The sequence below is a fragment of the Helicoverpa armigera genome, chromosome 9 (assembly GCF_030705265.1).
Source record: "Helicoverpa armigera isolate CAAS_96S chromosome 9, ASM3070526v1, whole genome shotgun sequence".
NCBI classification, from domain to species: domain Eukaryota; kingdom Metazoa; phylum Arthropoda; class Insecta; order Lepidoptera; family Noctuidae; genus Helicoverpa; species Helicoverpa armigera.
Window position 1 is genome coordinate 290,276 of NC_087128.1, and position 27,895 is coordinate 318,170.

The window sequence follows — 27,895 nt, forward strand, 5'->3', positions numbered from 1 at the left end:
TGTACGCTCTGCAGCGAGACGCCGCAGCCTACATTATGCTCCTTATCGTAACAACCATGAAATCGCTTTATCGATCATATGCTTGGAATTATGATGCATTCATAGCTAGTTAACAACTCGTTACAACAGTTAAACTAACACTGCACATAAAGAATTGTTCACTTGCTGTAACACAAAGCGCCATGTTCCAGAAAGCCTAGAATATTCCAGACGGATGAGTACAAAGCTCAGGATAAATTGTTACCGAGCAATTTCGCGGATCGGTCGAGTGAGTTTAGTCTCTTTTGAGGACAAAGAAATGAACAAAAAATTGTACCCAAGTACATGAGTTTATCCGAAACGTACTTTTTAGGAATATTTTAAGTACTATGAGATAAGTATTTCCTGCTATTTCTATGCCGACTGCCGAACCCTAACTAGGAGGTGAATATTTGAAACATTTTGGATATAATACTTATGTAGTCAATAATTGAATATGACATTAAGTTGTCAGATGAAACTTCATGAATTCGGATGACATTAAAAGTATGTTGGACTGAAAAGTACCTAATTTCCAACATAACATTGTCATCATTTCAGTTTTTTTTTTTCAGATCACAACTTGAGACTTATAGCGATTGGGAAATGTTGAATCTGTTTTAGTGGTATATTACAATCTGAGTCTGTGTTAGTTAGTGCTGATGACTCCTGCGGGTGTCCCCCGGTGCAGTGGAGCGTGCCGCCCAATCGCCCAGAACGCCGCGCACCGTGCGTTATTGTATATTCGACAGTTTTACTCCACTTACTCACTCATGTTTTATTTCCTTGTTAACGTTTCTAACAGCAATAAGTAACTTCTCGGATTTCTACTTTATTGGGTAGATGGTTAAGTAAGTTAGTAAGGTCTGAGCTTACATTAGTGCGAATAGGTTCTAGAATCAAGCAGAACTTTGATGAATACAAATTAGTGTCACAGAGCTTATTTGCTCTAGCTAAAATAACTGCCGCAAACATGCATACTGTACAACCATACATTATGTAGTTTTCAGCTATGCCGTGTATGATCATTATCGAGTTATCGACAAACAAGCTGTATGCGCGTGCGCGTCAGTCGCCCTACATAGCGACTAGCGACCTGCGCGCGCGACGACAAATTGCGCCGCACGCAAACTGCGAGGCGATGGACTCACTATGAATTTAGCATTTCAATAAAAAACTTAGGTACCTACATAAAACTCTAGTGTGAGAAATAGGCTAGATATTGTATATGACGAGATCCCAGGTTCGATTCCTGAGATCCTCTAATTATTTAAGTGCAAGTATAGGCAGCACGAGATATTAGTGACCTATGAGACACAAGTGTCGTGATATTAGGATTTGGTTTAATCAATAAAGGACAAAGGAAGCCGCCCAATCTCCAAACTAATCTTATCCACGAATAGATCACATTAGTACGGTAATTGAGTGCACCTACACAATACACATTATAGTATACATATGTACGTTCATATATATCCCTGTTCCCATGTGATTGAATCACGGCGAGGCACGGGCCGGGTCGTATGATCAGCCCACGTTCGGCCGCGGCTGAACATCCCTACAAGAAGCTAATGATCCGCTAATAGACATTGAAGTATTGTTATTGTTAGTTGTTTATTTTATTAGCTCACCTCTGCCTGACCCCGTACAAATCTACTGTAAGCAAACACAAACGCATAAAAGCTATAAAAGGCAGAATAAAAGTAGGAGCTTTCATTATTTTACTTCGTCCATGTATCTCGTATATTAATTTTAACCAGATTTTCTTGGGAATCGGGACTACGTTTAATTAATCACCTTGTTATCATAAAATGTATTCTCGTATCAACTGGCTTTAATTGACTGCCTTTGTTATTGTGGTTTCTATTGTAGATTACATCTAAATATGGCACACGCCCAAATGTACAGAAAGACGACATTATTGCGAGCTTGTATTCGTAAACAAAGGCCCGTCGTTCTCTTTGCTACTGTTCAAAGCGTTTATTGCAGAACCTAGTTTTTATGTAAATTGTATAGAGTTACAAAGAGGGCGGCACTCGGAAGGTGTCGGCGGCAAAAACAAGTGAATGTCAGCTATTAGCGAGATAATTGTTTACACTGATCTAGTGGAAGATAATGGAGTGAGCTCTTATTTACACTAGTTTTATATTGTCATTAGACACGTGCTCCGTTTATACAGAGTATCGTGAGCAGATCGATCAACGTCGTGTAACATGTAACTATGTTGCTTAATGGTCATTGCGATTGATTTGGAGAATACACCTTATCTGGATGATCATCACAATTAATAGCACTAAAAGAATCGTAACTATTTTATGAGCCTAACCTAACAAAAACACAAGTGAATCTTAGATATTACATAATTTTGATTTTAAATGAAGGAGATACCTCTAACAAGAAGGAAGTAGGTACATTCGACGTTGTTTGGTGATCTCATCGTTAAAACTTGCATTATTGCCTTTATCGCTTAAGTTCAGATAAAGCTCAACCAAACCCGTAATCAAGAATAAAGGAACAAAAAGATAAAATTCTTTTCATTATGATTGTTCAGAAGACGAGCTCTGACGCCGCACTTCCACCACTAAGAACGATGACGCGGCACTTTTCTACGAAACGCTCATTAACGGGATGTTGCATTCACGAATTTTTACCATTTATCTACACAAGCTGTATTGAGAAAGTCAACATTTCTTAAGAAATATGGATTCAATGTTGAAGGTATTTAATCTGCCTACGCTTCGACATGACTAATTAACTGTGTGTATTTTCCTCTAAATAATTTATACATGACTAATATTCATTCCGCTATATGTATTAGAATGTGTTGCCCAAAAAGCATCAAATGTATACGTAATAGTAAATTATTTATGATACAGGAACGGTCAAAATGTACAATATAGGCTACGTAGCGCGGCGTAGCAGACCGTAGCGTTCCGTAGCGTAGCATACCGTAGCGCTCGCCTTGTTAGTGCTATATTATTATTATATTGTTGTTGGGATTCGCTTTTTGCCTCATAATGAAATACATAGAGGTATATTCATTATGTAAAAACTGTGTATTTGGAGTAACTATTTGTACTATAAATATACAGTACAAATGTGACCTTTTAGCTATAGCTTTTAATAAGAAAGTTGACATTCTTGACACGCTACATAATATATTGTGATAATAATGATAAAATGGTGTTCGCCCTCGCAATTCGTAATTTCTAGGTAATTAACTAAGCTTGAAAGTTACCCAGACAAGTGGTTTCTGTGCTGTTGGTATTGTAGTGTCCCCCATTTAGATGCCGATACTAACAACGGGCCATAGAGTTGGATTTTAAAATTAAATTATTCATCGTCGATCAGAAATTCGTTTTTGTCGAAACACCAGGCGAACAATGTATTGTTAGCACGCGCCGGTGCCCGGCTGCGGGACAGCGGTGCTCAAACTTGTGAACAACTATGTTACGAGTAAATAAACATTGATGACAAACATTAAATATCTAACTCATTTCTGTGAAAAATTATATATTGTATAATAATAAATAGCGCTAACACAATGGCACAATAGTATGTTATGCACTGACTCAATACATAATCATAAACGTAATTGAGATACTTTATGATACTGTGATTCTTGTTAGCACACGCACGCTTATCGTTCACCGCAATACAAAGTGGTTAAGGTAATATTTCAAATAATATCCGTCATAAATAACATTTAGTGTAGGTCCTGTATGATGAAGGTTGGGCACCGCTGCTCGGCGTAATCAACGGGTTGAGCAGGGCACGGTCCGTGAGCGGCGACCTTTACAAGGCAGCACCCACACACAGCAACTGCATCTATTTGCTGACAAAATATCTCGTGATACCTGTCCCTCATAGCTTTGTCAAAAGTTAATTAAGGAAATGCAAAGGCTCATTATGTGTGACCAATCTTCCAATAATTAATTGTGTATTCAATCATTGAAAGATTGCTTAAAACTTACAGTTAGAATAAAACATTAGATTTCTATTAAAAGTTTTGTTATACTAACTGATATAAGATAAGATAGGTACATCGTACCAATTACTCAAAAATTACCCTACCTTGCCCCTAACTACCTACAAGTTATGTGTATAGGTAGATAAAAGGGATGACGGCCATGGCTAAATTAGCCGTCTGTTTTATCTATTTTGAGGCGTTATTCACGCTAGGCAGGCTCGGCATAATGCGGCGCGTGAAGGCTGAGCGCGCTCGGCCGCCCGCCGCCCGCCCAGCTGCCCGCCCAACCGGAATGCGATGCAAATCACTAACAAAAATATATTTTTACGTCGATATTTTATAAAGCTTTAACAGTGTCCAATTAAAATTTTTCACTTCGATATCATTGTGGTCGAATACGGGTCCAGTGGATTGAAACTAAGTAATTGCTTGGATATCTGCGCCTTAACCCACCTGGTCTAGGCTCCTACCTGAAACAGAGAATTTCACTTTATTATAATGTTATGCTTCTATACATTTTACTCCCACATTATCTGACATGGTAAACGACTTGTTTGTCCGCGCAAATTATCCCCTGCGTCAGCAAGACCTCCCCAGTGTTCCTGGGAGTTGTGTGGGCGGCAGGTCGTAAGCTCCGGCCATCTACCTGAACAAGCTCTCTAACTATATTAGTGCAACGTCAGCCGAGGCGATAACTCTACCTCTATGCCTAGCACCCACGGCCTTACGGCCTTACGGTATACTAAGTGTATTCAATATTTATGGCTATGTACTGGTTATATTTAGTTCTGGAGGAAGGAGGAAGCTTAGAGCTACTATTTTTAGGACAAGAACTGTCTTTCGGTTACTAACTTTACTACTGGTAACTACTTACTTCTACTACTACTGGTACTACTGGTTCTACTGGTAACAAATATAACTAAATCAAAAATCTTATAACTCAATAAAAATCTATAATTGGAAACAAAGTATCAGTGCTACATAGCGACAAGTTCTGCGCAGTCAGCAGTTTGCGCAGCGCGTGTGACAAGTGCAGCGTCAGCGGCCAATTGGGAGCGGTGTCGCATTGCACGCCGTCAGGTGCGCCCGCGCCGCTGCCCTGACCCAACGCTGACGCAGCATACACATCACGCGATGTGAGGCAAATTCTTATTACCTACATTTAAAGACGTCACTTTTTTGAGAGTAATGAACGTAGTACTTAATTGGGTTAAAAATAGCATAGGGTTTTATTTAACCATGCCAGATGACGACTTAATTTATGCGCTTAGTACGAAACTCCTCATTCATCGTCTGAATACAAAGCAAGAAAAGATAATCATAAACTGTTTAGGGTATTTGTTGCTGCATGCTCGTGACAATAGGCATCACCTGTGTGGCTCGAATATTTCGTGGATGACACAATAAGCTTGTGTGTCTGTTGACGCATTATCGAGAACAATCGAAGGATGCGTGCGAGTGATGCGCCGATATGCGCACACGCACCGCCTCTGCCTCACGTGGGTCACACAAACAAATACGAAGGCAATTGACCATCAACCAAATCATATTTTTTTAAAGTGTAAATAAAAAGTCGAAATCACGAATCAAACTCATCAGTTTTAATTGGTAACAATGTAACATTATACAACCGATGTAATACTGTAGAAACCTGAAGGTCACACAGAGACGTTTTCCTAAAATTTTCCTGTACATAGGTTAACAACAGCCTGTTTCTGGCTTACGTGAAATATTCTAACGTGGAATACCTGTCGAAATGGTTCTACTGAGGTTACTTTACCTGAGCAATATTGTCGATTCTCAATGCATGCGGCATTATGAACATTGTGCATCGTACATTATTGCAGCTGCGTCAATGTTAATGCTTAGTTTACAAATTCTAGCGATGTCTTGGAGTTATTATAGGCGATTCCGTCATCCGCGGACACACCACTCAGATAACTTCATTTGAATATCGTGTGCTTTGAAGTCACCTGTCTCGAGATATCTGTGTTACTGTGATCTTCTTGACTCACCGCGATTTGAACAAATATTTATAGATATGTGCACCCACAGAGTACACCAACTTTACATTTCAATTCAACTGTAAAGCTTAGCACTACTAACCGCTCAGATCGCCTTTAGAATCGAAAACAAAAAGGAATATAAGTTAGAACTCGGCTTTCCAAGGGAAAAGCTTCCCTCCGCGGCAGCCTGGCGCGGCGCCAGCGACAGCGGTTTAACCCAAATACACGCGTTTACGTGCTGTTGTGTCGCTGCCAATGCCCACCGACAGCTGTTCGCAGGAACTATGTTATATCATAGCTTACAACTTCAACAGAAAATAAATAAAAATAGAGTCAGGATCTCTGAAATATAATAATTTTCTTTTCGTCATCATAAACAGACTACGCGGGCAACGCAGTAACAATAAAATTATAACATGTTGTTAATTCTGCTAGGACTCCTCCTTATAATATGATTGACATAAAAAGGTCGGTTAGACCTCTCTTCATGCAAATCCAAGCAAAAATGCAAGTAATAATGTAAGATGTAGTGGCGGCACCAACCCGGCGCCGGACCGGACCGGACCGGGCGGCAGCGACGATCAACTCGTTAACGACAGGTCGCTAAGCGTAACACCAAGTTTTATTTCACCATTTTCATGCTAAATACAAGAGGTAGCTTAGGGCATCTACACACTAGCGACATTCGTAAATGCAACAGAGATCGGTAAATACATTTCATGTTTAGCTACCTACATATATTAAAATTCGCTACAGCACTGGGTCATTTCAAAAAAGTACTAAGAGCTAGTCTTATTTACGTATTATTTCCTTGAAAAGTTATTCAAATACTACATGATAAACATCATAGTTGGTTGTGTAGTAATGAGGGCTTTTTCAGGTGATTCATGCGTTTAAATTAGTTAAGCAGGCATTTCCACCGCAGGGGCAACAACCCTAAATATTCGCGCGTGTGTAACAAGCCCGGGTTGACGCGCGTTATCCCGGGCGCTCGTAAAAACGTCCCGCGACTTAATTGCTTTATTTTTACGCTTTATTGGGCTCCCGGAGTCTTGGCGCTCACAACGGTACCTCGGTATCTTGTATTTTTTGCCTCCCAGTACACGATACACTTAGTTATCTGAGTTGAATCAACTGCGTGACCTGCTGCATGTCACCGCGATGCTTTTAGCAATATAAACAAAAAATCGTATATGGCAAATACAAGAGAAATGTTCATAGAATTCAAAATGCAACACATTTTTGACCAATTATTGTTTTATCTTAATAATATAATATACGTGTATTATAATAACTTCGATTCATATATACTTATTACGAATATTTATAATAAAAATAAATTATCTTCCAACGGTACTTTTAGAGGTGATGTATAACTTGCAGGTGTTTAGAGGATGAGGAAAATCAAAAAAACTTAAACATTTGTTTATTACTGACTGTTCTCTGCATCTAGACACACGGCAGTGTGTCCGCCAAGTTCGAGCAAAAAAAGCGACACACCGGCCGTGGGTTATATTACACGAACCATTTCAGGCCAAATTCGACCCCCCTGTAACTCAAAATCTATTTTATTTACGCATATCAAATTTCTAGTATCTGTTGAGACCCCCTCACTTATCTAAAATACAAAATTTCATTAATATACCTATTGTAGGTCTTGAGATATTGACGTCAGAAAATCGCTATTTTTACTATACACTGATTCACTGATTCACTTATTCACTTATTCACTGACTCACTCATCAAAAACCTAGACCACTTCCAATGGTCGTATTGACTTGAAATTTGGCATGGAGGTAGGTCTTTATGTCAAGGTAAAGGGAAAAATCTGAAAATGGCCAAGTGTGAGTCGGTTTCAAAATAATGAAGGTGTTTTATACCCGGTGTAAAATACCCCTAAGGAACTAAAACGAACTAAATTTATCTATATTTATATATTATATCTTCGAATGGTACAAAGGTTTGTATTTAGTCAAAGTAAAGTAAAAATCTGAAAACGGCCAAGTGTGAATCACTTTCGAAAATAACGAATGTGTAACTTTGATCCACGAACATAATATATGATAACGTGACATGTCAGTCAGTTGGTAAATCTAGTCCATTTAGTTAATCTAGTTCATTTCTTTGTAAGAAACATACTGCATATTAAAAAATCTAAAAATAGTATAAATGAGACATTTCTTTAACTAACTTCATCATAAGAAAAAAATAAAATAAACAACCTTACAAAAAAATGAAATCCCACCCAAAACAAAAATGTGAAAGACTGCCAAGTTCGATAATATGGGAATGCTTCGCCTATAAAAGAAGTGAGATCTGAATAAGTACCAAGTTCCATACACATACCTCAGTTAAAAATAGTTACTTTTTAATGATGATTACTTGGCAAGTTTTAATAGAAAATTAAATACTTGATTCATTGCGTTTAGTAGGTTTATAACAAGGTGTATGAAAACTTGCCAAGTAACATCATTAAAAAGTAACTATTTTTAACTGAGGTATGTGTATGGAACTTGGTACTTATTCCGATCTCACTTCTTTTATAGGCGAAGCATTCCCATATTATCGAACTTGGCAGTCTTTCACATTTTTGTTTTGGGTGGGATTGATTTTACCTAAAAGAAAACTATAACGATACGGTTACACTCCGTAGTACTACGAGTACGTGTCCCTGTAAACAAGATGAGTTTACTATAACAATAGCTGCTTCAACTTCACTTCTACCTATTTTTTTCATGCCACTATATTTCAGGAGCTCGGATGTGACTTATATTTTTTTATACATGCATATTTATAAATTTATCAAATTGGGAGAATACAAACTACTCCATACGTATTCAATTAACAGCCGTAGCTTTACTGCTACATTTTACAGAATATATTCAGTTACCTATACAAACTAGCAATCAGGCTGAAAGCAGCCTATGTGCGAGTATACGGTGTTTCATAGTGGCGCTGATTGAGTCAGGTCACGGGGCACGAGCGAACCTGAACGGACCTCACACTATCCACGAACTGCAGAAGGTAAACTCACCTGAGTCCTTCAGTAAATCGAATAACATAGATTATATTTCTGTGCGGTAAACTTTTTGGGTTTTCATAATTTGTTAACAGATGATTTTAAAATTGATTGGGTATTTTTGCTTATTGTTTCGTCGCCATTATGATAATGATTTTTGAAACCTCATTTAACAATGACGAACATGTTGGAAAAATTAATACTCCCAAACAATGTTAAGGCTTTTTCATGTCTTACACCCTCGGACGTATAGGTATCGGATTTATAACATGCTTACAAAATTAAAACTGGGGTACATTGGGGTGCAGTTTCTGTCACAGATTTGATGAAAAAGAAACCTCAAAACACTGTGTTGGTTTCAATTTCATCTTAAAGAATTTGGTTTTAAAGCTGTCCTTCCTCAATACATTTTTATTGAATAATGATGATACCGATTAGACATTTATAAAAAAAAACCCAGTGACTAGACGTTATAGCATGTTAGTATAGTTTCGGGTGACACGATGGGAGCTGGCAGCATTGTGCAACGCGCAGGTCAACCTAGCGGGGGTTACGTCACCCCGGTTCACGGAACCTATTGCCAATATTGGCGACACTGTGACGTCACTCGGCGACGCCTGCCTACTGATCCACTGTTATGTAATATTGCCATCGTTAGATATTGTATCTATGGATTAACTCAAATCAAACAACCTAGAGTCACGGTGACTCTGTGGTTTGACTCTGGGTGAGTTGACCTGCAAGATAAAGGGCTGTTGAATAATAAATAATAACAATCTAAATACCTCTAGATTAAGACTTGTTTAGAGCACCTAGGTAATCATTCCTTGAGTTAAAAAATAAATATTCTCATTGTTCTGTCATACCTATGTCATGTCATGTTATGTGTACTACACATCTTTTGTTGTAAATCCTTAATAAAAAACGCCTTTTATCATTTGGTTACTGTTACCCTCTCTATGAATACCTCAGCTTTCAAACATCTAAAACCTCATCACTCTTTAAGTCTTTACGTAGATGAGTAGGTAGGTAGTTGATCTACTGCACACTTCGTCGGAGTGTCGGTCACGGTCCACGAGGCTGTATCGATCCGCCCGGCGTCGCCCGCCCAGCGCGTATCACGGAAATATTTACTGAAAGTAGCGAAAATATCCCGTATGCTCTTCGACCCTACTTCCTGAAATACCACACAGAATTTATACATGTTTACTAACCTGCTTACTCAAACATTTATTTAGGAATATTGAGAAAAATATGTACTTATACTTCGTTTTACAAAAAAACCTTATATTTTGGAGGACCATTTTTTATGCCTGTTCAGGGAAGGTACAGAGATACTAGGTACCTACTCATTCATTTTTTTTTAACCCCCGACGCAAAAACGACGGGGTGTTATAAGTTTGACGTGTCTGTGTGTGTGTGTGTGTGTGTATGTGGCATCGTAGCTCCCAAACGGATGATCCGATTGTAATGCGGTTTTTTTTGTTTAAAAGGTATGTCAGTCGGGAGTGTTCTTAGCTATGTTTGGTGGAAATCGGTTCAGGTCTTCAAGGTCATCAGCTCGTTTGCTAGATGTGATAGGAATGTTACACGCTCAGTTTACTTGCAAGTACTATATGTGGGATCTGAAATTGGAAACACTAATGTCTTTTGGAACCACTGAGCTGGTCTGCTGTTAGGGCACGAAGATAGGAGACGTAACCCTGAACTGCCTTTTAGTAAACCCATCGAGTTTGGGCTCGTTGAATTTGTCTTGACGAGTTCTCTTCATGTTTCTGATTGACGAGAACCTGATGCTGGAAATGGGATGTGGCGGATGAAACCCTGGAATGCCGGAATGAAACGGATAAACCGATTTATATTTTTGCTGAAAATCTAGAATGTCCAAAGGTTAATCTTTATTGTTTCTCAATCTGTGCAATTCTCCCAGAGCCAGTTTGTCATGAGGATTGTTAAACAGCTTCCTTTGGCCGAGATCGCATATAACGACCCCATCTTAAGATAAAATAAATTAAATGAAAGAAGAAAAAATTAAGGAGCTCCTTTAAAAGCATGAAATAAAATTAAATTATAAATTTAAAAACCCCGACCCAAAAAGTACGCAATAATTATGACAAAAGGTTAAAAACGCTAAACCCTATAAAAACCAAAAAATAACTTTTAACACTAGGTAAACTAAATTTCGACGTGTCGGGGGACCGCTTTCTACCTTCATAAATACTTACATAAATCAAATGATACCTACCTAATTACAACATTCGTTTAAAAAAAAAACACGTATCTAAAGTAATGAATTAGAGCGGTCCCCCGACACGTCGAAATTTAGTTTACCTAGTGTTAAAAGTTATTTTTTGCTTTTTATAGGGTTTAGCGTTTTTAACCTTTTGTCATAATTATTGCGTACTTTTTTTGGGTCGGGGGTTTTTTTAAATTTATAATTTAATTCAAATATTCGTTAAGTTCGCGATGCCGGATTATTCATTAGATTGGTACTTAACTTGACCACAAGTTTCATTAGAAACACAGTAAGTAGTTCCTGAAATATTCGTGATCAAATTAAACAAATAAAGAACTCTGCAACTTTATTTATAGGTATAGACATTGTTTTAGCAAAATTTTATCTTTCAAAAGTTGATTTTTAACTATTACAATACCATTTATCTATTTTTGAACCTTCACTGTTTAGTTGATCTAAACCCAACCTTTTATCAATTGTTATCGATCTATTCCAACCTCCAACAAAAATGATACTCTCAATAGCAGTGATGAGCCCTATTATCACAACACATCACTGTAGCTGCAGTGTGATGACAGCTGGCCCCGCCCCCTGTCATCCATCAGTGTCAGGTGTCGCGGGTCAGGGACACCGGGTCACGCGCCGCCACATATCTGATGTATTCTGCATACTTCATCGACGCATTAGACGGGACATAGCATTCACCATTAGACGAAGGTTATTACGACAAAACTGACACATTGCTTATCAAAATTCTATAATTCACCTCAAAAGCCGAGTTGAACGATGCAACACATCCTAGCTTCGAGCTTTGAGTTCAAGCAAACAGTTTCAGCATTCTTAAAGTTTTCTTTTCTCTTAGCCCTTACTGTCCCACTGCTGAGCAAAGGCCTCCCCACTTCGTCTCCAGACCTGTCGATCCTTTGATAAAGGTTTTATTGACGTAGTAATCTAGGAACACTTTTGAGCCTTTCTTCGAAAATTTATTGCATCATTAAGTTGAAATAATATTATTTCTAAGTATTACTCAATCACATTTGGCGTCAGCAGATTGAAGGAATTCCCCGGTGAATGCGAATTATGCATTTATTGTAATTTGTTCGTCAATTGTTAACTATATTTGTCTAATTTACTAAAATGTGTTAGGTATGTTGTATTTTGCAGCGCACGGGTGTAAATGGGGCCACGTTTAGTCACCACAAATATTAATATGCTTAGCCTTAGCCAGCACTATTTGTAGTTTGTAATGTTATTTATCATGCACCTACATTATGTACCTACCTATGTAGAGTAATCGTTGTTCCAGACTAAGCGGCGCCATACTCCTCGGTTAATAAATGGCCAGTATTATTCCACAATATCTCTGAAGAGAAAATTGAAACATGTATTTCATAACTATAACAAATCCTACTTATCAAAACAATGAAACCAGTTAACCTTTAAAATAGGTCTCTACTAATTAAGTCAACTTGTTATTGAATTAACATCTCCACTTTTATCGAAATTAATCTACATAAAAAACTTTTTTACAAAAAAATTAAACCGACTTCCCAAAACACTAAAAAGCAAAAAAAAACTATTTTTAGGTGCATCGGCCTAGAAGTCGGTGTCTAATGGATGTTACTAAGTTAATTTTGCCACCGACTTCTAGGCCGATGCACCTAAAAATAGTTTTTTTTTGCTTTTTAGTGTTTTGGGAAGTCGGTTTAATTTTTTTGTAAAAAAGTTTTTTATTTAAAGCTTTTCAGTGATACGTATAGTTGTCACTATCCATACAAGTGGGAAGTTCTCATCAATACAAAGAATTTAAGCCCAAACACGAGGTAGTTTACATATTCAGTTGTCGAGTTCCCTCGACACTCTCTGGTTTCCATCATCAGATCAGCTCCAAATCTTCACTGTTGAATAGTGCTTTTAGGCGTACACCTGAGTATCAAGTTTTTACCCTATGTATGCCTACAACTTTTGAAGGTTGCCCTCGATTTCTCAGGGTTTCCATCATCAGATCCTGACCTGATGACTATGGGACCAACTGGCAGCTATTCCGAGTCGAACAAAAAAAGAATCACGTAAATCGGTCCATAAACCTCTGAGTAATCGATGTACATACATAGAAAAAAAAAAAACATACCGGCCGAATTGATAACCTCCTCCTTTTTGGGAAGTCGGTTAAAAATAAAGCCAAAATACTGCCGACGATAGCAGTGAATCTAGTTTACATATTCGTACAGTATACAAATATTGTAGTATCCTGCATCTAAGACCTATTGAATGCAACATTTATAAGACCTAGAGTCTATGGAACCGTTTCAATTCATACATTGTGCTGAAGTTATCCAGCCTCTACGAGACTTCGGCCGCTCACTGTTTCGCGAGGAACTGTGAAAAATAACTTGTGCTTAACCTACTTCCTGCTAAACGACACCACACAGACGATATCAAACCATACGTCTAAGCATCAGAGTATAAATTAGAATGGGACAGCTGAAACACAACACCTACATGTGAACGCTCACATAAATCCGAACTTTATGGAGTAACATCAGAGTAGATTTTCGCTTGTGCATGCAAATGACTTCCATGTTTCCTTTTCCTCAATTTCCAGAGTTTGGTGAGGTCAACAACCGTGGAGAAGTCCAGTGGAGTGAGGATTGCTTCTCGACGACGTTTGTCGAGCGAGTCTCTCACGAGCCGGATTCAAGTATGTTCTGGAGCTTAAAAGCAACATTTACTTTGTGAGCTGTGTTGTAGCAATTAAACTGAAATATGTTATTCTTGACTCGTGTTTCTGTTTGGTTTTCGTATGATCAATAAGCATTCGTAGTGGTTCTACCTGTGTCTACATAAGGTTTAGCTGTCGCAAGTTGACTGATCACAGTGGACAGAAGAATGATCTCTTCATATTCCAGTGTCATTGGATTCGATTCCAGAAGAACAAAGACCCTCAAATTGTTTACTATCTAGCTAGTGTTTAAACGGAACTGTGACAGAACTGTTCGAGTAGGCACAGCATAGCACAGTAAGCCAGTAGCGGTCACCTACCGACGTTTATTAGAGCCCAGTGGTTTCATGGAACCGTTGAATCACGCTCAGCGCATGGCTGATGAATTCCAGGAATCCCAGTTAATAGATGCGTTATACATTCAAAATTGCCATATTTTCCTCATAGAGTATTCTATCTTGGCATCAACCTTATCGCAGAGAATACTGATAGACCGTGGCGTGAGCAATAATAAAAATGTAGGTTTTGCTTCTTCATTATAATGGTGAATGGAATTTTGTGCTAATCATCATATACAGGTTGTGTACCTACCTAATACATAACACTTTGTTTAAGTTTTACTAATGCTACGCGATATTTTATTCATTTTATCTCTGACAAGGTCACTCTACCTAAACATTTTATCACAATATTTTTTACATTAATTAACAAAATGATATATTGTATAAGTACATAATTCAAACATGCATATTTCAAAAATAATTCAATTAAGAAATCAGTACCGTAAAAATAACAAATTACAAAAATACAAAGAAAAAGAATCGCTGAGGACAGGATTCGAACCTGCGCGGGTAGAACCCATTGGATTTCAAGTCCAACTCCTTAACCACTCGGACACCTCAGCTGTGGCATGAAGCGCAAAATTTCATATTATAATCTACGTGTAGTCTGTGGCCTTTGAAATGACGTAAAACATTACGTGCTAGGGGCCGCTGTAATCTTTAGCGTAGATAATGCTCCTGCGCATCGTTGAAGATTATGAACAATATCGATTAACCGCGGGAAGAAATCAAAATGCTTTATTATTTGGGCTAGTTCACAAAAAATAAACGGTTTTCTAAAAAAAATGTGACATAGAGAATTTATACGAATTACCTTATTTACTATCCAGCAGTTAATAGTTTTATTGCTTATTTTATTAGGTACTTGACCTGAACATTAACTTTTTTTCTTTTAAGCTTATTTTGACCACTTGGGTAATTTCTACCAGATGAACTATTAGGTACAACCGGTCTACCTGAGTATGTAGTGTAGGTACCTTGATGAGGAATTACCTCGTTATACCTGTAATAGTAACTATTCAGTAATCTGTGGTAATCTTACAAATAACTTTCCGAAATTTTACGAAAAACAGATTTAGTCCATTGTTAAAAACATGAAGGTCATTTTGTTACATTAAACGCACGTAAGTTTTATGTTATTAGTTAATCAGCAAGGGACCCCGGGGACAGCTAGTAAAACTGAAATAAAAGTTGTATTTTGTTCACACCTCCCTCGTGTCAAAGAACGGCTTTAACTGTATTAATAAAAGAACGGCATTAAATAAGACTTTAGAGAAGAAAAATTGCTTTCAAACGCCACGAGTTTTTATGCTTCTTATTGATTTTATATCAATTTGTAAGAGCTTTAATTTATCGACAGCAGGTTTCGCCTTACGACAGGCTTTTGCGCCTTTTCCTCATTTTATTTTGCACTGGAAATCTTTCTTTTGTGCGAAGTTTGATACTGTTGAGAAAATAAATAGCTTGTTAATTACAGAACAGGTTGTTATTTTTGTTTTAGGTAATTATAGCCTACTTAGGAGTTGTTAAGATTTTAGAACAGTCAATAGGACCTCTATCATAAAGATGACGATGTCGTAAATAGGTTAGTAATAAATAACAACCTAGAAGTCAATCTGACAGCGTGACGTAAGTATGCTATGTTATGAAGTATCTAGGTACCCGCAATACATTAGAGAGAAACCAATATTATTCCCGAAACAGCTGTTTAATTAAACTTCTACGTCACAATATGTGTATCTCGTTAACACAGTTTTGAACTAACACACAAAACAACAACTAAGCAAAACCTACTTTTAGAACTGATAGAAAATGTTTCATAAACAGAACTCCAATCATAACGAAATGGACGAATAATACCTATTTTAAATTATTAACTAAGTAGGTAAAACTTTGTGGCCAGTGGGTTATGAAAACACATTTATACCTAAGTAAAATACAAATTTAAACTACTTATAGAGTACCTGGGTATCCGTTTCGAAATCCATTACATGCATTATAATTTAATTCAATCAATAATAAATATTTCAATATTTCAAACAAGAATAAAGGAATGACCGCAATCCTCATAAAATCCCAAAACCTAATAGTGGTTTTGGTCCAATTCTCTTTTGGAAACTGAAACATAGTTAACGACTACTTGCGGCTGCGCCTAAAAGACAATCGGAGCAATGCCTAGATACAATTTTATTCGCATTGAACACAGCTTTGCCGCAACAACTTGCGTTCGTTGTAGTGGCAGGCGTTTTTGCCGGTCGTGTGCGGCCGTCAAGTAGTGAGCGCACTCGCCGATACGATGCATTTGTTTCACTCTGCAAGAAAAGTGCACTCAACACTCTTGCTCAGTAAAACCAAACATCTAGGTACTACTCGCAAAAACAACATTTTAAATGTTTACTATCAAAGAATTGCATGTAAAGTGTAAGTATACCAAATAAGTAAATGTTACGTGATTAGATAGTTGAGGTACAAAGGTTCGCTCAATTTTATAATTCAAGTGTATGTACGGAAATACAGTGCATTAATTCCGCAAATATGAATAGACAAAGTAAACAGATTTCCTTAACAATTCCATAAAGCAACAATCAGAATAATATTAGGGGTTAAAGTATGAAATTGCCGTTTTATTCTAGTAGGTTTTTGAATTGCCATAGAGTCTTCATGGTTTGAGGTTTTCGAATGGAACTTTTTTCACGTGGTTTCTGTGATGTTCTTCTTTTAAAAAATGTGAAACATTTGATTATCGATGTTCAATTGTTTTTGTTATTCAACTTAAGCAAGAAAGATGGATACTGCGAAAATTTGAGTAATTTTTGAATATGAGTTCCGACGCGGGATTGAACGGCAGAAACAGCCCGCAATATCAATGCTGCATTTGAAGAGGTGTCTGCTAAAGAACGCGCCGTGCGATTTTGGATTAAACGCTTTTGTGGTGGAAACTTCGACTTGAAGAACGAGCCATGAGAAAGACCGCCTGACAGGTGATTAACGAGAAATTAAGAGAGACGGTGAACGCCGATCCTAGTCAAACTACCCAGATACCCAGCCGAACACCGAATAATGTTGAAAAAATTAGCAGTAAAACAGCCACGACTCATGAATCGACCTTCACCGCTATTGCTCCATGACAACGCGAGGCCTCATACAGCAAAATAAACCGTTTTAACTCTTCAGGAACTGCAGTTTCAAACTATTCGTCTTCCTCCATATTCGCCAGACCTTGCTCTAACGGACGACCATTTTTTTTGTGATTTGGACAATTATCTACGTCACAAGAAGTTTCTTCCCAGGAGGCAGAACAAAATTCTTTCACACTGTTTGTGCAGTCTAGATCCTCAGAGTTCTATCGTAAAGGCATAAATGACCTTCTTATTAGATGACCGCAATGTATAGATAATAATGGCAACTATTTTGATTAAATAAGTTTGTTAAAAATTTAAAAAAAATACAATTTAGGTTTTCAGTACAAATCGGCAATTTCATACTTTAACCCCGTAACCTATTGGCGTACAGTAAGAAGAAAAGCGAAACATCGTTGACGATGACTACCGACACTTGAGTAAATATAAATCTGAACCAACTTAAACAGTGAATATAACACTTTTTACAGTACATAATTGAACATAAATAGTAACAGCTGAGGTGTCCGAGTGGTTAAGGAGTTGGACTTGAAATCCAATGGGTTCTACCCGCGCAGGTTCGAATCCTGTCCTCAGCGATCTTTTTACTAAACAAATGAATTTATGTCACTTTTATATTTTCTACGTTGGATCGTTTATGCTAGGAATTAAAAAAGCAAACAATATAGATGATAATTCCCACAGAAAGACAGCAATACACAAAGGACGACAAGCGTTTTTTTATTCAAGATTAACTTTACCAAGTTAGAAGGTTCATCTTGACATAGGTACAGGTCCATTATTTGGTAAGTTTGGTACGTACTCGCATTATGGTCCGAGTAGGCCATACTGTTAAAGATCAGAGGTAGATTTACCGTAGTGGGTACCTACTGACTGTGGCCATGCCAACCCTAAGTTACTAATGACGTCACACTTCTTTCTTGTATTTATGTTTTCCCCCGATGTACTCCCTAGTGCACTTTCCTTTGTACTCCCTCATGGACTGTCCCTATAAGCTCCCTACATGGGGTGACTGGTAATTAGTGATCGATTCTTGAACACGTGATTGTACCTGCAATAACAAAAAAAAACATATTTTTTTATAATCATGCATCGGGAGAAGGCACGTTTGTTAAGTTCAGTTTCGGACAGCTGTTTTGCTATTGTGGTTTAAAAAAGGTTTCTGTGGGAATTATAATCACATATTCAAGTATCTACTTATAAACTCCTTTATATACTGCCCCTTTGTACATACTACCCCTATGTATTCCGCTACGTCCTAAGTGCTTCCCATTTAGCCTTAGGAATACCAACCTTTTCTAGAAACCAGCTTCCTAAACGTACTTTAAATACTAGCCGTTTTGCCGCGGTTTCACCTGCGTCCCGTGGTAACTACTGCCAAGGGCGGATCCACCGTTGTGGGCACGATGGGCATGCCCACAACCTTATTAGACTTGTGACCTCATACTTTTACGGTCTTTTGCAATCGATAGGCTGATCATAACACAAGGGAACAAAATAAGACATTTTTTGTTGCATTCAATTTTATGACTGCTGTTTACTAATTCGAGGTCACCATATTTTTTTTCTAACAGCTTTAGTTTTTGAGGTACTTTTGTGTCCCAAAACTCAAAAAATTCGCGGCTTCTTCACTTTGCGGTGATTTGAGTCCAATGTCGAAAACGTTCGTTTAAGTTAAAATTTTAAAGTATATAATACCCATAACGCCCTCTTTCAGCACTTTCTGGCTAAGAAGAAGCGGTGAAGAACAAACTTCCCAGCAACACAGCTGTCTATTACCATACAATTATTATTATTTACAATAGGCACTATTTTAATTTTTTTAGTTGTTTTGGTACTGTTTTGTTCCAAAACTCAAAAAAATTTCGCGCTCGCTACGCTCGCGGTTTGTTTCCCTCAGAAGTTAAATACTTTTTTTACTTGTTTGGGTGATTTCGTGTTCCAAGATTCCAAAATTTTGCGCTCGCTACGCTCACAGCTTCTTAATTACACAGTACTTTTTTTATAATTTCTTTTGATAATTTGTGGCACAGAACTCAAAAATTTTGCGCTCGCTTCGCTCGCGCAATTTTATACGCTTATATTCTGCGCCTTCGCTTTTGGTTTTATAACTTGGTACCTACAACAAAATCTAAAAATTTTCCGGCTTGCTACGCTCGCGCAAAAAAAATACTACTCACAATCTTTCCATAAATAGGAGTGCTTTAGCAATGATTGCTCCCGGTATATTTTTTAAATCGGGTCCGACTTCCTCCTAAGTTTATTTTCTTTCCTAATGCCAAAGTCCTGATACTCAGAAAAAAGAAAATAGTTTAATTCAAAAGTTCATAAACGACTTGCATGATTGTTAATGAGCATGTTCATGCTCTAATTTGTAGGTACTTAACCGATTTTCTAGTAGCTGTGACCACAACCTTTTTTAAGGGCTGGATCCGCGCTTGACTACTGCCCGTACCGGGATTAAATATAGCCTATGTTACTCGTGGAGAATGTAGCTTTCGAGTGGTGAAAGAATTTTTAAAAACTACGCAGTAGTTTTTGAGCCTTTACAACCAAACAAACAAACAAACAAAGTTTTCCTCTTTATAATAGTAGTATAGATGTACTGCCCACCTAGTAGTAGCTCTATGTATAAAACTAATGACCGTGTATAACATGTCATACTTCGTATATTTCTAATCAATAACACTCGCAGATAGATAACAGTTTAGGCAAGAACAGTTTCTACCGTGTTGCGTGTGTAAGGCTGTATAATCGTTTATCTTTGCGTCATTGAAGAATTAAAAAAAAACAAAGATCCTTTACACGCATAAAACCCTACTCTATACTATTATTATAAAACTTCTCAAAAACTCATTTCTTCATGTTAGAAACGAAATCAAATAAAATAAAAAGTATCTTTTTATGTATGTTTCATAGCAAGCAATCTAATGCTTTAAAAATCTGTATACTTAATAGCGTTCTGTATACTCTGTGTATAATGGAGCGTGGTTTTCATGATGGCAGGTGTGTCATTCATATGTTTTGATTTTTTACATAAATAATTACGTTATAAAAATATCAAATGTTTGATACTCTTTGTAAAAAAATAGTAAATACAGTAGTGACCGTGTGAGTGTAATGTGTATGTGACGCAGCTGGAGCAGTGGAATGCGCGGCGCGGAATATGCTAGATGGTAGTGGAGGGACGCGGGTGCAGTAAGATGCCTTGCGAGAGCTGCGCGGTGCAGTTCAGCATGTTCAAGCGCAAGCGGGCGTGCTGCGAGTGCGAGCGCTACTACTGCAGCAGCTGCCTGCGGCGCGGCGGCGGCGCCATGTGCGCGCCCTGCCGGGTGCTGTCCACCCGCCCGCTCACGCGCCAGGCCATAGCCCACCTGAAGGTGCGCGACCTGCAGTGCTTCCTGCAGCGGCAGAACGTCTCCACCCGCGGCTGCGTCGGTAGGTCTCCCCACCATGCAACTTCTCACACAACAGTTCACAGTCCAAAAGAGACTTCATTTGAATATGCGTAGTATGCTTATAATAATTTATGCACTCCTATTTACCTTTCAATTTTTAGTAATTCACATGACTGGACTGCAGCCAAGTGTAAAGTTGACAAACTTAAACATTGACTCATGACATAATCTTTCACGTTATCCAAATATGTACCAACAAGACCAGGATTGCCAAATAATTTCTTACACAAACTCAACAAAACAATGCGACTTAATGTTTCAGACTCCAAATTGTATTCAATTTTAACCATTCAAATTTCTAACCATTCCAATAACATTCTTAACATATCAACTCACTAGAAATGTTAATGTGTTTAAGTAAATTATCATAAAGTCTAGTCATATCTTGACTGCCCTGTCCCGCTTCATCTTATAAAGAGGAAACATTTTTTGTTTGTTCATACCCTAAAGGCGCCACTACAACTGAACATATTTGAAAAATTCTTTCACTATTGGAAAGCGACACTCTTCTCGAGCAACAGAAGCTATATTTTATCGCTATATGGGCAGTGGTTCCTGCAGTGCACAACAAAAACAACTATAGTTGCAAAACAACTATAGTACCCAAAACTTTAACCTATTATTACAACCACGTGGTGTAATAAGGAAGCACATTCTTATCAATAATAGAATTCTATAATTCAAATTAAATGATTACAGCAAGTTTCCTTCAGATAATACACTGTAAGGAAAACCAACAAGAATAACTTTGATACCTAAATATATGTTGTTGTAGAATATAATATAATTAAGTTAAATTAGTTGTCAATGACAACTAGTCATCATCATCAACAAATACTTTGCATGGCGTAAGGCAAAATGTATTGAGACAATATAAATTAATATATCACCATATCTGTAACTAACATTTTTTGCAAATAAATGATTTCTATTTGAGACAAAGGATCCTCCCTCTTCTCCTCATTTTTGGGGCTCGGTATCCGCTTTTACAATAAACTACCTCTCACTTTACTACAATTACCGTTTCATGCATTTAAATTACAAGTAAAGTTAATTCTTTCAAAGAAGGCTTATTATAGCATTAATGATTATTTAAATGATAGGAATAGTTGGTCGCTAAGTTGAACGCAAGGCAGCTCATTCTTGTTATCACTGTAACTAAATTATTAACTTATTATTATTATTTTTTTACATTGATTGACATTAATTCAGACATTAATTCTGTTTTTTTCTTTTATTATTTACTTTGGGAACTTTTGTTAAATTTTGCTTAGCGTTGTTGCTTTATGGCTTGCGAGTACTGCAGTACTTCTTACATGTTCTACTTTTGTTGAATAGCTGCAAGCACGTCATACTCCCTTAGACGGTATGGCCAGTGGTAGCGTTGGGGGTCGGGTTGTCCCCTTCCCTCAAAAATGTGCGAAGGGGGCGATGGCTGATCCTCGCGTTATACTCGTGAACGGGTGCTGCTGGCGGTACCAGGTCGTGTTGGTGGCTATTGACACTATTAATAATAGTATGATTTTCTATTAGCTTATTTTGGAGAAAATAATAATACTGTAGTCCTGGCAGGTATACACCTTGTTTGTGTTGTACAGCTACAACATATCCATCTGCGCATGTGGGTGGGCACGCGGATTTTATGCTTATATTAAAAATACATTCTTATTTTATTAACAGGAGGCTCTAGATACACTTAATAGACTGTAAGTAATGCTTGAGTACTTAGTCTTTATAGGTGTAAATCTGTGTGCTAGCCTACTTGTGTTAAACTTATGTTAAGTTTGTATTGTTTTTTTTTCCTTTCTTAATTTTATATAATGGTTATCATGTGATAATGATATTTTTATTTGACTTGTATACATTCTGGTTCTTCAAACCTTGCAGACAGACATGTGTTGCTGGGGAGTTTGTTGCGCCACTTCTTCTTCCCAGCAAAAACACATAGGAAGTGGTGAAGGGCGGGCGTTTTGGGGGCTGTCTTTTGTTTTTGACGTTCGAAAAGTGCTGATTTATCAGCCTAATTTGAATAAACGATTTTGAGTTTGAGTTTGAGTTTCTTACAAAACCCTATCTGTACCCTTGTCACTTATCATCCAAGTCACTGTATGAGTGTGACAATTGTTTAGTCTTCAGTAGCTTTAGTAGTATTATGAGTAGTCTCTAGTATTTATGAGCTGTAGTTTAATAAATATGTTGGCATACAGAGAAGGAGGAGCTGCTGAGCCTGTGCGTGTCGCACGTGAACAGCTCGGCGTACCGGCGGCGAGGCTCGCGCGCCGGCGCCAGCCCCTTCAGCTCGCTCAAGGGGCTCACCAGCAACATCAACGACTTCATCAACTCCGCCTTCGACATCCGCAACGGGCCGCACCCCGCGCCGCCGCCGCCCGCCCGCGGCTGTGCTAGTGAGCGAGCTTATAACCTTTTATCTAATCTTAGAAATGTCATTCATTCGTCTGTAAACATGTACTATCTACATAATTATGTATGTGTGACATCCTTATGCTAAAACGATTGGACACCCATGATGAAAGAGTAAACCTAAAGGAGAACACAGCCATAATTCTATTTTATATTATCAAATGAAACCAACTTGAAATGTCTAGTTTCAACTAAATGGGATATTACTAACGGTGACAATTAAGTATGTATCATATATTATGACAAATCCATAATGACTAGGCAAGTAACAAAATTGATAGTCACGGTTATTCCATGAATGTAATCTTAATTGACTAAATTCAGAAATAGATAGAAATATACTTGAGTTATCTCTATAAATTTTTGATGAAGTTCACATAAAAGTTTACTGTGAATTATAAATAGACTGATATCCTCAGTCTATTTAAACTTTATAAATAAATGACTGCTTATTTGAAGTCTTTTTGTTTGAACTGGCAATATTGAATTAGGTCTTAAATAATATTTGCATGCTAGTCAGCACGCTCAAATTCTACATGCTTCTTTAATTTACTATGTATGCCAAACAGAATAATGTTTGAACTAGCAATTTAAATATCACGCTACATTACATGTAAGTGTGTGTGTTGCAGGCAATTGTTTCAACTCGTCTCACGTGCACAATAACCAGAACAACGATGCTCCAACCAACCGGCCGAACCCTTATTCCGAACGATTTACAACCACGCCAGGTGAGCTAATATACATTCTATTTACTTGTGTATTATAGCGATGATTGGTCTGTTGACTCGCCAAAAGTCATCGCATTTTACACTGAGAACGATGTAGTATTGATGGAAATAGCTGAAGGCTTGTAATGAATATGGTATGTGCAGGAGGTGAGGCGGACATCCGCGTGGGCGTGCCGGAGCCGGCGTCGTCGGTGTCGCGCAGCGCGTCCGCCAGCAGCGCGCGCGTCGACACGGCCGACTGCTTCGAGATAGAGGACCTCGACGACACCGGCTGGGAGTTCGTCAACCGGCCCGCCGACCCGCTGCCTAATGGTAACAGCTCCGAGCTCACATCAGATTTACTATCGACGCTGCCTGTCAATTATATTTTTTTACCAGAAACGTTCGATCGTCGATTAAGGGTCCGTTCAAACAGACCGGCTCGGAGAGGAGAGCAAATTCTTAACACGTTGAAAATTGAGTACTTAGTATTTGAAGTAAGGTTTATTTTTGCATTCGCAAAAATCTCTATAACTAGAGAGCAATGAACGTTGCACAGACTCTGACGTGCTGCTGAGCACGTCGGGCAGCTTCGTGCGCCGCGCGTCGCTGCAGCGCGCCGCCTCCGAGCTGGACGTGCGCCGCGACGCCGCGCCGCCGCCCGCGCCGCCCGAACACGACACCGCCAGCCTCGGCGACGCGCCGCTCATGGACCACGACAACGATGCAGACCAAGGTACATGTGCCTCTGACTAAACATCACTAACGACATCCACCATTCAAAGTTGTACCCCAATGTTCAGCAGTTATTTTATAATAGTGCATGTTGGACATACACAGGAACACCGAAGCACATCAGCCTGGAGCAGTTCAAGCGCGTGTCGGAGCTGGAGACGCTGAACGTGAAGCAGCTGAAGGAGCTGCTGGTGCGCAACCGCGTGGAGTACCGCGGCTGCCTCGAGCGCAAGGACCTGCTCGAGCGGGCCAAGACGCTCTGGCGGAACCACCACCAGTACAACGACGGTCAGTGCACCACCCATGTCATTTGTAACAATACATATTGTGTCAAATTTGTGAGAGCATGCAGCTCAAACATGAGCTTATATCACTTCAAAGAAGTTTCAAGATGGTGAACTGCGATAATTATAGAGTAGCTTTGCTCATGCAAGGTTGGCTACTAGTGAATTCACGTTAGTAAAATAATGTGAACAAATAAATAATATGTGTTGTGTGTTGTGCAGACATCGACAACCTGCCGGTGTCGGAGTGCTGCAAGATCTGCATGGCGGCGCCGCTGGAGTGCGTGCTGCTGGAGTGCGGGCACATCGCCGCCTGCACGGCGTGCGCCAAGCAGCTCGCCGAGTGCCCCATCTGCCGCCAGTACGTCGTGCGCGCCGTGCGCTTCTTCCGCTCCTAGGCGCCGCCGCTGTAAGCCACTTCTATATCATAGCATACTTCAATATTAGTGTAGTGGTGCTCTGCCACGCCGAGTGATCCAGGTGATCTGCGAGTGCTATTTTGTATCGGTAACGGCGTCAGGTCCTCGTTACTTCCACGTAGAGCAGCTCGCTCGGGCGGCAGTGCTTGTTGACGAGAGTGCTGACGTAGGTAGCTAGTTGCTTGCGATCGACAATACTACTCCGTGACCTCCCGTCACACAGTCTGCCAAAAGTACAGAACTGATCATGTAAATATTAATATGTTTATATTTTTAGCAGTTTTTATAGAAATCTAAACTGTTGTAATATTTAAACTGCAGCTGATGTAATAGCAAACAAATAATGATCGTGAGCTCCTTGTGTACATGTTATTTATTCAATGTGAAGCCCCGAACATACTGAAAATCGTAACGTACGTGATTGTTAAGTAATATTGTTCCTGACTTAGATGTCGCTTTCACATCAATTTCCATAATAAAAAAAATCTAAGGTAAATGAAGTCAAATTCATCATTTTAGATTACTCCGAAGTAAAACGATTATAATTTTCAGTACGTTCAAATAGTTAGGTATATTTATAATAAAATTATATCATTGGTTTTAGAGTTAGCTCAAAATTTATGTTCGACACTCTGCCACAGTCGGCTGCTTGACTTCCTAATATACATATAACATAATATTTCTTCTGTAATATTAGCATAGCCTTACAATATATACCATTTTTTTTTTGTTGTATTTTACTTAGTCACATCGTACAGGCATCGTGTGGTCTCAACGTTAGTGAGAACTTTGGAGCTAGGTAAACAAAAAATTTAACCTTACTTTTATAACTTACTACTTACTTACGCGAAAACCCGTCAAATCGTGCAGCCGACTGTAGCCGCGGCACAATTATTTATTATGAAATTGTTGTTAGTATGCTAGCAAACGCGGGCTGTGTAATTGCTCTAGAGTGGTATTGATTTAAAGTTAGCTGACGAGAGCGTCTCCAGGCCGCGGCATCACGTGTGACGAGTACCGGCGGCCGCGGGGGACGCCCGTCAGGTTCACTTGTTCGAACAAACACATAACGATCTCTCTCTTTATGTGCTATACTATAAATTGTTTATATAAAGAACAATTAACATCGTTTGAACGCATTGTCAATAGGAGTTTATAAATGTACCACTTAAAATTGTTGTTTATGATTTTATAATGAGTAAAATTGGATTGTATTATATTATTCAAAATTATTATTCTATAACCTTAAAGGTTGAAGATGAAATTGGATCAGCTTGCATGGCGCTGCACGACTGAGTTCAATAATGTATTATTTACGTATATGTATTGTATATTTAAGTCTATCGTAGAAATGTTTAGCAGCGTCACCCATGCGGAAAATCTTAATCATCTGTAAAATAATATGTATTGGAGGCGTTTGTGGAAAACGTCACAAATTGTATAGTTTACACCCGAGAGCGGTGAATACAAATAGTGTCGTGTTGGCACCGGCGGCGCTGAGCTCAGCTGTTCGCCGCGGCTCGCCCGACATGTATATAATATTACTTTATTTTTGTATGTGCGCGTGCGCTGCGGCGCCGCGGCTCGCTCGTGCGGTACACCGCACTCCGCACTCGGTACAACGCGCCGCAATGATGCTACATCCTTACAATATAAACGTAACACAGACATGTGACTCACAGAAATTAGTACACTGATGAATTTCACTAAGTAGGGATTTGATGATTTTCTCGTGGAATTGAATAGACGCGAAGGAGAACAGGGTATAGAAAAATATAAATTAGGACAGGAGCCTCATTTTTAGTAGCTTAAAAGCAATCATAATAGTTGTTTTGCTAAATCAGTTTTTCTGACTTTTGAAAAGAAGGTTCGTTCGAAGGTTCCATTATTAAAGTATGCTTATTTAGATAGTGATCAGTTGTGTAATTAGCCTTTCTAATACTACCTGAATTTCCATTAAAGGTAGTGTTATTAAAATTATATGTTAATTATGTAAGTCTAAACAAAATAATTCTATAAAATTAATATTTGAAAATCAGTTATAATGAGCAACATGAAGTGTATGTGCGTTGTACCATACGAACGATCTAATATTCATATTATTATAATTGATAAAAACATGTTCCGTGTAAATAACGAATATTGCAATCATTTCAATAAAGTTGTATCACATAGATAAGTTGAATACACGGTAAAGCCTTAAAGTGTCGTTTCGTTTTACATCCGCTCTTCTGTATCCTGGAACCACGGAGTAAAGAAAGTTGAGCGGAGATGCCATAGTGCAGGTAGGCGAAGCGCCTTCTAGCTCAAATTTGTATGGTGGGTATGACCAAAGCGATCAGTTAAGACAAGCAACGAGAAGTTCGGGTTATTTGAACCACTGTCAATAATTTTTGGTATTAAAAAAAATTATCGG

The 27,895-nt window shown here is 38.4% G+C and overlaps 1 protein-coding gene and 2 non-coding genes across 3 annotated transcripts; 2 read left to right on the forward strand and 1 right to left on the reverse strand.

The window, feature by feature from the left end:
* Window positions 1-14,793: 14,793 nt before the first annotated feature.
* On the reverse strand, window positions 14,794-14,875 carry Trnas-uga (transfer RNA serine (anticodon UGA)). Its single transcript has one exon. It is a non-coding gene; the product is annotated as a tRNA-Ser (tRNA).
* Window positions 14,876-17,948: 3,073 nt separating this feature from the next.
* Window positions 17,949-18,030, forward strand: Trnas-uga (transfer RNA serine (anticodon UGA)). Its single transcript has one exon. It is a non-coding gene; the product is annotated as a tRNA-Ser (tRNA).
* A 2,397-nt stretch (window positions 18,031-20,427) lies between these two features.
* LOC110379489 (E3 ubiquitin-protein ligase rififylin) lies at window positions 20,428-27,683 on the forward strand. The gene is made up of 7 exons (XM_021339179.3): window positions 20,428-20,890; window positions 23,118-23,315; window positions 23,964-24,062; window positions 24,207-24,374; window positions 24,601-24,777; window positions 24,882-25,064; window positions 25,283-27,683. Exons 1-7 carry the CDS (start codon window positions 20,626-20,628, stop codon window positions 25,456-25,458), a joined length of 1,266 nt encoding a protein of 421 aa, XP_021194854.3. The 5' UTR covers window positions 20,428-20,625; the 3' UTR covers window positions 25,459-27,683.
* Window positions 27,684-27,895: the final 212 nt, after the last annotated feature.